The 15,587-nt window shown below is 45.3% G+C and overlaps 1 protein-coding gene across 2 annotated transcripts in view; it reads left to right on the top strand.

Annotated features, from left to right (window-relative positions):
* The window catches only part of cdh6 (cadherin 6), a 67,914-nt gene extending 52,597 nt beyond the window's left edge, over positions 1-15,317 (top strand). For both annotated transcript variants that reach the window (XM_080778755.1, XM_080778754.1), the window contains 6 exons: positions 1,853-2,103; positions 5,195-5,331; positions 6,583-6,704; positions 9,226-9,349; positions 9,841-10,092; positions 12,576-15,317. In XM_080778755.1, coding sequence (XP_080634881.1) covers positions 1,853-2,103; positions 5,195-5,331; positions 6,583-6,704; positions 9,226-9,349; positions 9,841-10,092; positions 12,576-13,132 — 1,443 coding nt within the window. In that variant the 3' untranslated portion in view covers positions 13,133-15,317. The remainder of the gene's footprint in view (positions 1-1,852; positions 2,104-5,194; positions 5,332-6,582; positions 6,705-9,225; positions 9,350-9,840; positions 10,093-12,575) is intronic.
* The last annotated feature ends 270 nt before the right edge of the window (positions 15,318-15,587 follow it).

Raw genomic sequence — 15,587 nt, 5'->3', positions numbered from 1 at the left:
ACACACACACACACAATATTAGCTCAAGGTCAATGTGTACACCACTACAATAAGGTATATATTTAAAGATTGAATGCAGCTTTCTTTTGTATACTATATACCTAGACCTAGAAAGGTCTCCAATCCAATTCTATGGACTGGGAAGGTGCCCTTGCTCTCAGTGCACCAGGGGGAGGCCAGAGCGGCTTCATAGGATCAGAAGAATAGTGATATATATCACGCCTTTCTGATAATTGAACAATGAATTATAACGTGGCACGTTCATCCTTTTTCTTTTCTTTTTTTATTATGTTTGTTTAAGATATTTAATTTGACGTTATAGTTTGTATTGTATTGGAAGAGATTGTAGAGAGAGGGAGGATGGATTTACACACATCACGAGGCAAATTGGAACTGCAGACATCCTGATTACAGTGTGTTGATAAAAGACACATCCCAGGTGGGAGTGAGACAAAGGACAAACATGCTGTGTAAATAATTTGATCTTCTCGTCATAATTACGTGTATTTTAATGTGCAGGGATGGCCTGGCCTGTGGGGATATAGGATATACTGTATAGTATGCATTTCAAAAAGGGGTGTGTGTGTGTGTGTGTGTGTGTGTGTGTGTGTGTGTGTGTGTGTGTGTGTGTGTGTGTGTGTGTGTGCCTGCGCACATGCATGCGTGCGTGCGTACGTGCGTGCGTGCGTGCGCGAGGGTCCTTAACTCTTAACCCCCTTACTGTCTCGGAGCACTATAAACCACAGTAGTTAAAGGCTATGTTTTTCTCCTTTGATCTTCCTCAGAGCTCTTGGGATTATGAGCATAGGTGTTGTTTACAGCAGAAAACCTAATCAGCGTTACTATTTAATTAGATCAACAAAGTGCATTCCTTATCATTACCAACTCCCTCGCCGCCCTTGGTCTAGGAACTCAAGTCTTAGACCATAATAACTGCCGCTGTTGTTGCTAAAGACACTATAAAAGTAACAAGACAGGGTCTAGTAATGGCGTGGCAGTGGGAGACGGTGAATCTGAGATTATGAGATTATATGAATGGGAAACATATTCATGCATTATGCACAGTAATTATACGAAAACATTTCTGGAATTTACTTCCTTAGCGTACGGGCATTTGCTGGCGGTGTACACTATACCTGTACACTATAAATAAATATTAATCAACAATATTATTATTAATTCGTGCCATGATTTTACGTATTGTTTTAGATGTACCCTTCTTTAGTCTAGTACGGTCGCACGTAGTTGTTTGGTTGCCTTAGGGTAGGGTAGGGTAGGGTAGGGTAGGTTAGGTTAGGGTAGGTTAGGGTAGGGTAGGTTAGGGTAGAGTAGGGTAGGGTAGGGTAGGGTAGGGTAGGGTAGGGTAGGGTAGGGTAGGGTTGCCCCGATCATCACGTCGTTTTCAAATAATCGCAATCGGATCGGGAGCAAAAAAACGTGATCGGGACATCCCTATAGTATCACGAGTAAGACGCGCAAACGCGGGAAGCGAACGCAGCTCGTACATATTTGGGTTTTGGACGTATAGCTGCTTTGGGGACTCCTTATATGGTGCCCCTTTTGTGCCCATATATGGAGCTGAGTGGACCTGGCCCCTTTTGTGCCCATATATGGAGCTGAGTGATTGCTGATGCAACACACTCCATATTTGGATAGCGGGACAGACACACAGACAGACAGACACACACACAGACAGACATGATCTGCTAGGTCTCATAGTAAGTGCTCACTGCGTTCGCAATCACTGCGTTCGCAAATATTATATTCCCATATCATGATATTAGTCTGGATATTGTCTGTGGCATGTATTATTATTATTATTATTATTAAATATGTTTTTGTCTCCCACCAGTCTCTGGACTACGAGAGGAAGCGCTCCTACACGGTGGAGATCCAGGTGCAGAACGCCCAGACGGACCCTCGCTTCACGCTGGCGGGCTCCAAGGACGTGGCCACGGTGCGCATCGCTGTGGACGACGTGGACGAGCCGCCCACCTTCGACAAGGCCAGCTACGTGATGGAGGTGAAGGAGGACGCGGCGGTGGGCACGGCCGTGGGCTCCGTCAGCGCCTCGGACCCTGACGCAGCACGCCACCCCGTACGGTAAGGCACTGAGTGACCCCCACATTTACACCTATTATAGCCCACGGAGCCCCATTTGAAATGATATGTCCGGTCAGTAACAGCCACTGGTGGAAAAATTACTCACATGTTTTACTTAGGTTAAAGAATCAATACTGCAGTGTAGAAATACTCTATTGCAAGTAAAAGTCTGGAATTCAAAATGTACAAGCTGTACTAGAAGCCCACAATGCGTCACGATGCGACACATGAGCTTAATTGCAGATGGGCTTTTCAAATGGCCGAAATGTATATAGGGCTGAAGTGGTTAATGCGTGTTTTGTAGTAATAATAATCATATCTACAAAGTAACTAGTAACAAAAGTTTTCAAATAAATTTATAGTGGATTAAAAGTACCATATTTGCCTCTGAGATAGTGGAGTAGAAGGAAAAGTACTGCAAATTGGAAATACTCAAGTAAAGTAGGCCTACAAATACCTCCAAAGTACAGTACTTAAGTAAATGTACTTAGTTACTTTCCACCACTGCCGGTAAGTAACAGCCTTCCTGGAAGCAAACCGATATTAACAGTGATAAAACACAGTGTTCATTTAAACTGAGTTTACAAATGGCGATGTTAATTAAGAATTAACATTAATCTACAATATAGCAAGACACTTGGAGAAATGAGGGTCCATTTGCTTACATTTGTACACTCTCTGAGTACAAATGGCTAAGTTAATTAACAATTAACATTAATCTACACAGTATACTGGACAGTAGGATGAATCACTTCTAACAGTAAGTGCTCTGTGTGTTGGCAAGCAAGCACACCAGCTTTCAGCTACTGTACAGCAGCACTGTACCTATAAGTATAGGAAACAGATGTCTTTATTAAGGGGCGGCAGTGGCTCAGAAGGTAGAGTGTGTGGCCATCTGGGAACCGGAAAGTCCCCGGTTCGATCCCCTGCAGCTCCTCACGGCTTTGTGTTGTCCTTGAGCAAGACACTGAACCCCTAACAACTCCCTCAGCTCTCCAATTACATTTGGGAGCAATTACTATTAGGGATCACGTTTTTTGCTCCCGATCCCATTCAGATAATTAGATTTTGAGGTATCTATTTTCACGATCCGATATTTATATTTTTTATAGAAACACTTATGCCATATCACAATAGTACAATATCCAAAATCACAGACAACATCCAGTCTAATATCATGATATGGATATGATATTAATATAGGGATGTCCCCATTACGTTTTTTTTGCTCCCGATCCGATCATTTGAAAATGACGTGATCGGCCCCCGATTTCCGATCACGTGATCGGATCGGTACAACCCTAATTACTATAGTCTGGTATAACCAGTAACCACTACTGCTACTTTCAGCAATCACTACTGCAACCATACTAAAGGTCTTCCCTTTAACCATGTGGTATGCTGGTGGTTCCTGTCGTTGGTCTATGCATGCATCATCCATGTACATCAGCAAGAAGGTCATTATTTTGATTCTGCCCATCGTGCACCACTCTTGCCGAAAACAAGAACGAGAGCTCCAAAGTGGTTGATGAAAAGCGATGTTTTTGGAGAGGGAAATGAGCGTTGCTGTAGGTGGGAAAGCACAGGGAGAACTCTGATCTCTATTTCGCCACACACTGCGACCACGTAATTTGACAAGGAACACATTCCAATTACAGCAAGCATGGAACCATGGAGCACACATACTAAAGAGAGTAAAAAGGGACGCGCACGTGCACAAACACCACTTTGCAATTATTCCTGCGCTAGCTCATTGTCCACATGACTGTACCATCTATCCACGTTGTCACACTGACTTATTATTTTATTGCTCACTGTTTCCTAATTATGATGAAGCCTCCTTGGAGGATCATTTAGACTCCAGCCCATAGAAAAGTAATTAAGACAAGGTGTGCGTGCGTGTGTGCGTGCATGCGTGCGTGCGTGCGAGTGCAGGCCCTGTTGTGTTCCTGCATATATGCACTCGTATATTTTGATTAGTGGAAGACTACAAATTAATAATATCAGTCGGAATGGACGTACAACAGAGCCCCATATAGCCGTTCTTCAATGAAATAATTGACAACAAACATGTAACCACGAACAGTGCTTCCACCGCCCCGTTTTGACACCAGGCTTCGTGTGCCAGAGCGGCGCCGTGTTCGTGTCTCTCCAGTGCAGCGCGCGGGGCTGTTTTGACTCCGCCGTAATTGGCGCGGTAAGAAGGGAGAAGTGAAGGCGGCTCGGTGCTTTTATCTGTGCAGTGCTGTGAGCGAGAATAAGTGAATTCAGCAACTACCGGCTTCTCAAAGACAGAGAGAGAGGGCGAGAGAGAGAGAGCTCAATGAGCAGTCACATGAAGGCTATAAAGCAGACCATGGACACTGAGAACGTCTTGTCAAGCATCTCTGCAGCCCAAATCACAGTGTTCTGAAAAGACTGCAAAAGGGTTTAGCCTGAGAGAAACGAGGCGGGATGGAAGCGATGCGGCGTACAGTCCTGTGCAGTGGCCTGATTCAATCTCTCAAATGGTTCCTCCACTCTTTGATTCATCTGCGCCTTTTGGCTGAGCAGAAAACATTAGTACCTTGCTGGCGGTTTTAATTTGTCCAATTAGATTTCGGAGCCTGAGAATGCACCCCCCCCCCCCACCCCTCCGATGAGAGTTTTTGGTATTGATTTTCAACTGAATCATTCCGTTACCAGTCTGCGTTGATATGTCGACCAAGGCTTTGACTTCCATTACAGATTGTAAGCCACAATAAGTCAATATTATGTTTGCTTCGAAAGGAACTAATTAAGACCCCAGGGGTAGGGCCAGACAAGCCTAGTGCTTCTCTCTGGCCCTTTATCAGGCCATTTGGACAAGACTGGTGAGCAGCGACGCTTGGGTGATTTGCACGCTATGTACGTGTCCTGAAAATAAAGCTGAACTGAACTGGACTGGACTGGACTGGACTGGACTGAACTGAACTGAACTGAACTGAACTGAACTGGACTGGACTGAACTGAACTGAACTGAACTGAACTGAACTGAACTGAACTGAACTGAACTGGACTGGATTGGACTGAACTGAACTGAACTGAGCCACCATGTTACTCACTGTTCCAGGTACTCGATCGACCGGCGCACGGACATGGACCGCCTGTTCGACATCCACGCGGGGAACGGTTCGGTCATCCTGCTGCGGCCCGTGGACCGAGAGGAGAACGCCTGGCACAACATATCCGTCATTGCCTCAGAGTACAGTAAGTCATAATAACTACAAATGGAGTTAAAAGCGCTGTACAAAAGAAGCGCACTCATTGCCTTAGAACCACATAGCCTAAACCCTGTAGACTATGTTGTACAGTATGTCAAATAGTCCATCTACATGTTCTCCTTTTATGAAATGACCATAATAGTGTTCACCTGGTTAACACTGATTTAGTCATCCTGTGTGCACCAGTTTAGAGAGAGCTGATTTGCATAAGCATAAGTAGCATGATGTGATGTAATATTTTGACCTTTAGCTGTAATCCAGTAGACCGTACAGTAAGTGAATGGGCATAGGGTTTTATATGCCTTGCTCATGCGTTCACGCAGCAGGACTTGGCAGAAGCTGGAATACCTTAATGTACATATCATTTCCCTCGCCCGGACAGACTTTAGTATCTCTAATCTGGCATGACACTAAAGTCTGGGAAGGCAGTCAAATTTCATATACACGATTTCTTAAAAAAACAGCTAGCAGCACTAATTCGAGCTCAACAGCTGAAAATGGGTTGGCTTCCTCAGTCGCCAATATGCTGCTAAGCCAGCGGCAAAGGAGAAATGACAGAAACGGCAGTATGGGCTCAGTGATATGACAAGAAACACGAATTAAAACGGAACGAAAGGAACATTTTTAATGAAGGAATGAATGGAGGAGAAGAAGAGGCCGTCGACAACACGGTAGAATGAAGATGAATGTGTTGATGCGAGGCAGTAGCAGAGCCGCGGGGGTCAGGCGCCCTGTGAACTTTATGAGGTCAATGGGGTGCTGCTGACTAAGATGGAGGACGTGTGTCTGTGTGTCTATCTCTGGTCACCTCCAGTTAAAGCACACAGCTACTTTATCTTCTCTGACCAAATGCAAGTAGAACGGTCTGGACCTTTTCATTTCAAGGACCCCCCCCCCTAATAATAAAAGGAACACTCCTGGACCCCACTTTGAGGACCACTGCACTAGAGCATGGCTCCTTTAAAAAAGAAACACCTTTTCATTGTCAGATCATACAAATAGACTGATTTACACTAGCTTTCCTATAAACACTATTACACTAATGATGTTGACTATTATTTAAGTGCTGCACAAAGAAAAAAACATTGTCTGTTGTATCACCGTTTTCCACGGAAGTGCAATTTATAGCTGTGAAAATGTGTATAGCTACATTATGTTACTTTGAAAGTGACCGACCATATGTCCATTTCATGAATGTTAAGCTTATGATTGTAAAGTAATTAATGTCACTTTGCAGACAACCATCAACAGACCAGCCACGTTCCCGTCCACATACGACTGTTGGACATCAACGACAACGCTCCCACGTTCGCCACCGTCTACGAGTCCTTTGTCTGTGAGAGGACGAAGGCCGGACAGGTAAACAGAACACGCAGGCACGCACGCACGCACACACACACACACACACACACACACACACATACACACACACACCCACACACACACACACACACACACACACACACACACACAAACATTCTACGCGATAAAACATACATGCATACTATAGACCTACACAAACCACACATAAATAAACCATTAGACAAATGTGCATAACTAATACACATATTCAGCAACGTCCCATGCATAATGCATTGGGTACAATCAAAAATATATACTGTATATACAAGCACATGTGCATAGCATAACGCACACACGCTCACACACATGAACTGTACATACTGTATATGCAAACAATGGCTGCACAAATCAATTAAGAGATACATATGTATGCATAACCGCCCGCTCGCCCATGGGTGCGTGTGCGCACACACACACACACACACACACACACACACACACACACACACACACACACACACACACACACACACACACACACACACACACACAGTGAGTGTTGTCAGTTCTGCCATTCTTCAGTAAGATGCTCTCTGCCACTAGTCTCTTCTCATCTCCATCATCCTGTCATCCCCTCTTCCTTTCATCCTTTCTGCCCTTTTATCTGTCTGTCATTGTTATTCATCATTATTTGATCTCAAGGCCCCGCCCCCCGCCCCCAGGCTCTGGATGTATTTGTTTATGCGTTTGTCTGGCATTTGTGTGTGTGCCTGACTGCCTGTGTGTGTATGAGTGAGTGCACGCACAACGTCTGCAGGTATGTGTGTGTTAATGTGTATAGGTGCCAGGAGGATGCGTTGGCAATCCTGGAGAAAAGCCTCAAATCCACTGCGTCAACAAGATAATTATTGCTGTGGCTCCTTGTCAAGACCTTGCTTTGCGTTGGCTAGCGGCGTGCACTGCTTTTAATGAGAGACACTAACATCCTTGTCGAGACCTTGCAGTGCGTTGGCTAGGAGGCATCCTCGGGTTTTAATGACAGACACTAATAGCCCTGCGCCAGCCCTGCTCCAAAGGCCTCTGCAGACCAGGCTGTCTCGTCCTGAGACTCCTGACTAACGTTGAGTACGTCTGGAGATCAAACTGATTGACATCAGTGATGACTCAAGAGACGTCACGCTGGGTGCAGCTGATGGGTCATGCTAAAAAAGTCCAAACACACTGCACAGACCACATCTGACCATCAGGCACCGGTGGCACTGCTCTGCGCCTGTCAGGAAGTGATATTGATTGGATACCTCAATGAATAATGTAATATGTTCTAGCCAACCCCCTAAAAAATAATGTATTTGTCTCTGTAATGAATGTAGTTGTTCACTCCTGTAGTGGCCATGGGTTGTGCACGCGGGTTTCATTCCTGTAATTGAAACTGCGAAAGCAGAGATTCAACATGGTGGTCTTTGAGCTTTGATTTTGCTACAGGATCTACGTACTTATTATCAATCACTACTAAATGAAAATGTCTGTCCACTTATCACTCATGATAAGAGGACAGACATCAAGAGTGCTCTCCATGTAATAATTGCACTCTCTCTCTGGTGCTATCTTTCTCACCCGCTCAGTGCTTGCTCTCCAAATACTTTTTTTCCTCTTTGCATGCATGTGATAAATGTGAGTGAAATGCTCTCCCTTCCCTTGAATCTGGTGATCGGGCCAGACTAATCCTTGGCTTTCACCCACCAATGGCACAATACACAGACTCTCACATTAAACACACCGGCGCTTATCAAGTGCCCGGTTGCTCGACAACGACGTGCTTTGTACCAGCCTTAGGCTTGTTGTCTTTGTCCCCTTTGCATTGTTACAGTGTGTGAAAAGCTTGCAACTGCTCAAGAATGAGGAGAACATGGTACCAACAGGACCCACCAACGAAAGATCAATGGATGGACATTATTGAGGAACTGTATTCTATGGAAAAACTAACATTCATACTGAGACTTCAAGAGGATAAATTCTATAAAAAATGGGAAAAGTGGAATCTCTTCTCTCAGCCTAGTGATATTGCAATAGGATTTCATTGAATGTTTGAAAAATGCAGCCTTTTTTCTTTTACTTTTTGTCCCTTTTCTTTCTTTTTTCTTTCCCGTATTGTCTTGTTAGTTGTGTTTTTTTGTGTCTGTTCTTCCTTCAATAAAAATTAAGTGAAAAAAAAAAGAATGAGGGGAACAAGGCATGCACAGTAAACAAAAAGTGTATAACTATCACCTGATATAACCTGTCAATGAAAAAACACATGGATGGTGCAATCTGACATGCAATGCCAGAAGTTGTTTGATGACAAAATTGCTTTAATAAATTAGACAGGATTCAGCTCCAGCATTGATTGCCTGCATTTCTGCTCGAATCAATTATTATTATTTATAATGTATTATTGTATTATAACACCTTTCATAAATACAGAAACGGAATAGAAATGGATGCATAAAATGGCACCATTCTGAACATTCAGTTTATTAACTGAGTGTTAAATGTAAATGAAGGTATGTAAGCTAATGAGTGTTGTTGCTGTTTTCCACAGCGTATCCAGACAGTGAGCGCCGTCGACGCAGACACGCCATCTTCAGGACACAAGTTCTTCTTCAGCCTGGCTCCGGAAGACCTGAGGACCTACCGCAGTAACTTCACCGTCCGTGACAACGGAGGTAGACACACGCACAAGCACACGCACGCACGCACACACACACACACACACACACACACACACACACACACACACACACACACACACACACACACACACACACACACACACAGTACTGTATGGGGGCATTTGGCAGAATATATATATCTATATAACCTAATGAGCTGGGTGCCGGATCAAAAGCAGTGATAGTTCAAGAATAAAAATAGTCCGCACACCATTTTCTGCTCCCAGAAATAATCTTTACTCTTAAGTGGTAAGTGGCCGAAGTACAGGTCTCAGAACTGACATTTGGGCCTCACACACACACACACACACACACACACACACACACACACACACACACACACAAACAAGTAGTAACAATAATTTGCTCACTCACATTACATTAGTTGTATTTGTTGCTTTTGGATTGACAGAGTCCATGCAGCCTCGCTCGTTATTTACCTCGTTATGATGTCTCTCTCCTGTCTGGTCTGGTCTCCCCCTCAGACAACACGGCTGGCATCCTGACGCGGCGTGCCAGCTACAGCCGGCTGCACCAGAGCGTGTACCTCGTGCCCGTGGTGATCACGGACGGCGACTACCCCATGCAGAGCAGCACGGGCACGCTCACCGTGCGCGTGTGCACGTGCGACCGCGAGGGCAAGATGGAGGTGTGCAACGCCGAGGCGCTGGCCAGCTCGGCCGGCCTCAGCACCGGAGCGCTCATCGCCATCCTGCTCTGTGTCATCATACTGCTGAGTGAGTACCCACGCGGCTACACGCGCACGCACACACGCACTGCACGTGTGTTTGCAGTGCACCATATACGTACCAGTGCTTTTCAACCGGTGGTCCTTGAGGGGGTTCCAGGTGGTCCCCATCAGCTAAATGATGGAGATGATTGGAAACCAAATGGACCCTTATAGATTCTTTAACCCTTGACTCAAAGATGTGAAATGAAACCAAATGGACGCTTCACTTAATTTACAAGAAGCCTACACAATTAGAGGAATTGTTATTTTTTATAAATGTTGTCCTGTTATCTCCTCTATGGTACCAACATCAATACAGCATGGAATTGTGGACAACATCGTATCCTATTCTAAGTTTTGGGTCCGAGGGGCTAAATCTCATCAAATGGTGGTCCGTGGCTCAGGTGCAGAATAAATAATGGACCTTGATATGAACAGGGTTGAAAGCCACTGCCATACACCTGTTGGTTCGTGATGTGAGAATAGCCATCCTATTCTGTGTGCGTGCGTGCGTGCGTGCGTGCGTGCGTGACCATGTCACTCCGCATTAAGTGAGCTTGTGTACACTGGGAAACAACAGATAAGTACAACAGTACGCATCATGCATGCTTGTGCACACACACAACACACACAGGGTCACGTAAACACCAACGCCCAGGCATGTGCTCACACACCCACACGACCAGTCCTTCCTGTGCGTCCAAGCTGAAGACTCCTGAATTCATCAGCACGTTTTTTCTCCCTGCCGTACCAGTCTGTGTGTGCAGCATATTAAACACAAGCAAGCCCTTATCCCTATATCATCTAACCGTAATGGAAAACAATGTTGGATCAGTGGTGGGCAAATACGCTGCAGCTAGCAGGAACGCTATGGAAATGAATGCATCTCATCTGCCAGCAAGTCCCCACTTATCCTCTTATGCATGCGGTGGTCACAGTCCAATGCGCTCCCAGGAAAATGAATACATATTTATGCCACACTGGAAGTGCAGTCATTGCAGACTTAGTTAGCGAGGACACTCGTGCACGCACGCACACACGCACACATGCACACGACCACATACACAGGACCACATGCACACGCCCGCATACGCACACCACACACACCTATCCGCATGAGTGAGAAGGCTTGCTGAGAAAACAGATGCGGCAATTTCCAAACGGACGCACACAGCACATATACTCGAGAAGACTCGCACGCACACACGCACACACGCGCACACACACACACACACACACACACACACACACACACACACACACACACACACACACACACACACACACACACACACACTCCAACAACAATTCAAAAGATATAAAAATATAAATATTGAGAGGACATGCACACAGTCGCACAAAAGGCTTGGAGACATGCACACAAGTGATGAGAGCAGACAGTGTTGTAAGCCTAATGCAATGTCCAGTCTAGGATGAGCAATGTTATCATGCAGGCCTGAATAGTTTCAACTCTATCTCTCACACTCGCACAGACACATGCGCACGTGTACACACACACACACACACACACACACACACACACACACACACACACAGACACACACACACACACACACACACACACACACACACACACACACACACACACACACACACACACACACTCGAAATTGCACACATGTATACATACGTGAATGCATGCACACATGCGCATGCATCTCATTCATTCCATTGTTTTACTAGCTCAACTCAACCCACTGATTCATATTGTGTCCATTATCAATTTGGCTTTGCTTCAAGTTCCAGCAATAAAATTGCGTTAAGCCATTTGCTCCACTCGGTTTGTTTTTTGTTCATCTCTGTCTGCCTTGTTCTCCTTATCAGTAACCTACAGTAGTCTGTCTGTCTGTCTGTCTGTCTGTCTGTCTGTCTGTCTGTCTGTCTGTCTGTCTGTCTCTGTCTCTGTCTCTGTCTCTGTCTCTGTCTGTCTGTCTGTCTGTCTGTCTGTCTGTCTGTCTGTCTGTCTGTCTGTCTGTCTGTCTGTCTGTCTGTCTGTCTGTCTGTCTGTCTGTCTGTCTGTCTGTCTGTCTGTCTGTCTCTCTCTCTCTCTCTCTCTCTCTCTCTCTCTCTCTCTCTCTCTCTCTCTCTCTCTCTCTCTCTCTCTCTCTCTCTCTCTCTCTCTCTGGCAAAATAATTTCCACATCAAAGTTTATGCACTCATGCCCTTTGTGAATCGTATTTCACGGTGTGATCTGTGGTGCTTGTATATTCACTTTCCCTTGCATGTGTGGTGGGGTTTATTTTAAATTCAGACTTCCCTGCATGGACAGGGCTCTGTAAATGAAATGTTATGGTCTGCCACGGTATCAAAGGCTGACGTCACATACAGTATGTGCGTGTGTGCGTGCGTATATATTTGTGTATAGTCTTCCTTACATGTTACAACTTTCATCGTTAAAATGAACACTGATTTGTACAGAATCCCGTCTCCTTCTAACCCTGTCTGTTGTCTCTCATGTGTCTCTTCAGTGATCGTGGTGCTGTTCACGGCGCTCAAGCGGCAGCGCAAACAGGAGCCTCTCATCCTGTCCAAGGAGGACGTGCGCGACAACGTCGTGAGCTACAACGACGAGGGCGGCGGCGAGGAAGACACGCAGGCCTTCGACATCGGCGCGCTGCGGCACCCCGACGCTGCCGTGGCCGCCGGCGTGGCGTTCGAGGAGTCGGCCAAGCAGCGGCGCGACATCATGCCCACGGAGGCCCTGCCGTACCCCCTGCTCCGACGGGGCGGCGGCGGGGGCCTGGCCGCGCCCCCGCTCCTCGCCGCGTCCGGCAGGGACAACGCGGAGGTGCGCGACTTCATCAACCAGAGGGTGGTGGAGAACGACTGCAACCCGACGGCGCCGCCGTACGACTCGCTGGCCACGTACGCCTACGAGGGCACGGGCAGCGTGGCCGAGTCGCTGAGCTCGCTGGGCTCGGCGTCGTCCGAGGGCGAGCAGGACTACCACTACCTGAGCGACTGGGGGCCGCGCTTCAGGAAACTGGCCGATATGTACGGCGCGGACGACAGCGACTTCTGCTAACGAAGCCTCCGCATGTGCACTTGTATACCTACGGGGAGCGTTGCTCACACAGCAGAATGACTTTGAAACGCGTCCGACGCCAGTCTGGAACGATTCGGCATGTGCCGATATTGGAGACAGTCTGAACAAATCAAAATGTACAAAAAAAGAATTGCGGGAAAAAAACACATCTGCAGTATGTCACTTGCATTTTATAAAGTGTTCATAATGGGAAACTCACATACACAGGCACGACTTTAGACTTGGTATTGTGGGCAGCCAGGCATCCGGGCGCTTGTTGAACTATTTCAAATGAAACAAGCCCAAACACTGACCACTGGACCCTGAGGAAAGCGCTGACATTTTGAGTTTACTGCCTGGATTTGAACTGCCTTCATTATAGTCACTTTCCCAAGGATACAAATACTACTTTTTCACTAGTTCTTCACGAGTCCATTGCAGACGGGGCTGGAGCAAAACGGTCCTCGCAAGGAAATATCTGAACTTGGAACCCACTGGGTGGGGTTTGCAAAGTATGCAGCCGATGCAGCAATGCCTGAAGCCTAAAGTTCACGTCTGTGTTGCAGACCTCATCGAGGCGATAATTTCAGCTGTGGATGAGCTTTGTCTTTGTGATTGGCTTTGGGATTTGAGTATTTAGCAACTGTTTTTTATCATGCTTTAAGCCTGTAGAACTGGCCTGCCAAATGCTCAGAAGCACACCATCTCCATCGTCAACGTTATTTTCCGTGTCACATGTGCCACGCACTGACGCACATCAGTGTGAATGGGATGTGTCCTTTGTGTTTGAAACACTAGCGCTTTTGGAAGCAGGACAATAAACTGCAGCGGAGGTATGTGTGAGGACCGAGCTGGACATAATCATTGCCTCTTATCAAATATGTGTAAAAGAATTTCTCTTCTTCTTTTTTTTTTGTTGAATAAAGTGCCCTTCTTGCCCTTGCTCCAAGCTGAACTATGGACCCTCACCCCCGGCATCTGTTGATGGTGACAGAACGGAGGGGGGGGCCCAAGATGATTGACTCTTTTATACGCTTTGCTTTTTCTCTCTGTTCTTTTGTAAAACGTACAAACCATTCCAGAGGAGCTTCACTCTCTCTCAAGGATCCCTGCTTTAAACAGCATTCTCTGGGGGAGTGTCGATACAAATGGAAAATTCACACAAAGAAAATGCATTCATTTCTTTAGATATACAGTACTTTGGTTCGTGGGGCTTTATCAACGCTGCACGGGGAAAAAAAGAATCTACTCTCAGCTTCTCTACTGTATAGGTGTCAAACCTTTTGATTGAACAACATACTGTACTTATAGTTACTTACTGTGCCACTCTTTTTCAGGATATTTTCTTTGAGTAATGAACAAAAAAAGCATATACGTTCCTGAGTGATGTAAAAAAACGAAATGCAAAGCATCCATCAGGATTCACTGAACTGGAGGAAAGGAAGAAGTCCCCAAACTTCAAAACCAGTGTTGCTTCTGAATGTCTTTGAAACTAAGAACTGCTATCCTCATTCTAAACTTTGATCCTCTCCTGGCCCAGTTTCTACAGACTCTCTTTTTTTATTTATCTATCTTTGTTCTCTCCCATGTATGTACATACATCAGAAATTGGATCCAAAACGCTTGTACCCAAAGGTATTCTCTTTCATCTGTTGCCGTCGTGTGAAATTTCACGGGCACTGCTGTTTCCAATTATTTCTTTTGTGTGTGAGCAGTGTGATAAAATGCTATACTGTTCCTATACCTAAGCATTTGTTTTGCTGATGGTTGATGCTTAGAAGCAAAGCGGACCTTTCAGACAGTGACCTTCAATAGCAGGAGGTGAGCAAACTATCAGGAACCGAATTACCATACTTACAGTATATACCTTCTTTGTTTCAATCAGGGAGTTGTTGTTTGGCGGTTGTTTTGTTTGCTTTATTGTTATAATTAATCAGCACTGGGGAAAGCATAACATTGCTAATTTGGGTTTGATGTCAGGCCAATTAGTAAAGGAAATAAATAAATAATAAATAACAGGCAACGCCAGTTCTACACGCCACAATTTCAAGTAGGAAATTGAAATAATCACTTTGAAGTCCTGATCAAATGACTCTCACTTTGACATAGCGTTCTGATTTGATATCAGAAGTTTCCATGGTGTTTATTTTTCGGGGATATATTAAAAAAACAAAAAAAAAAACAGCAGCTTGTACAAGCCGTGTTTTTGTGAAAGTGGTTCTGCTCCGAAGGCTTTTGGCCAAAAAGTGTCCATACGATTTTATTTGCATTATTTTACGTTGCTCTTGTTTATATTGTGATTCATTCTTTTATTTTTTGTACCAAATATATTTGTAGGACACAACAATGGAAAAAAAAGAAAAGAAAACAAAAGTCCAGCTTCACTGTTTCTAAATGTGATTGTTGGAGGTGTGAAACTCATTGTGGGCAGTCTGGCGCCCGTGTATGATGTACT

The sequence above is a fragment of the Protomyctophum bolini genome, assembly GCF_963924005.1.
Source record: "Protomyctophum bolini genome assembly, chromosome: 12".
Classification (NCBI taxonomy): domain Eukaryota; kingdom Metazoa; phylum Chordata; class Actinopteri; order Myctophiformes; family Myctophidae; genus Protomyctophum; species Protomyctophum bolini.
The sequence above is the reverse complement of the archived record's forward strand: the minus strand, read 5'-3'. Positions and strand labels throughout refer to the sequence as shown.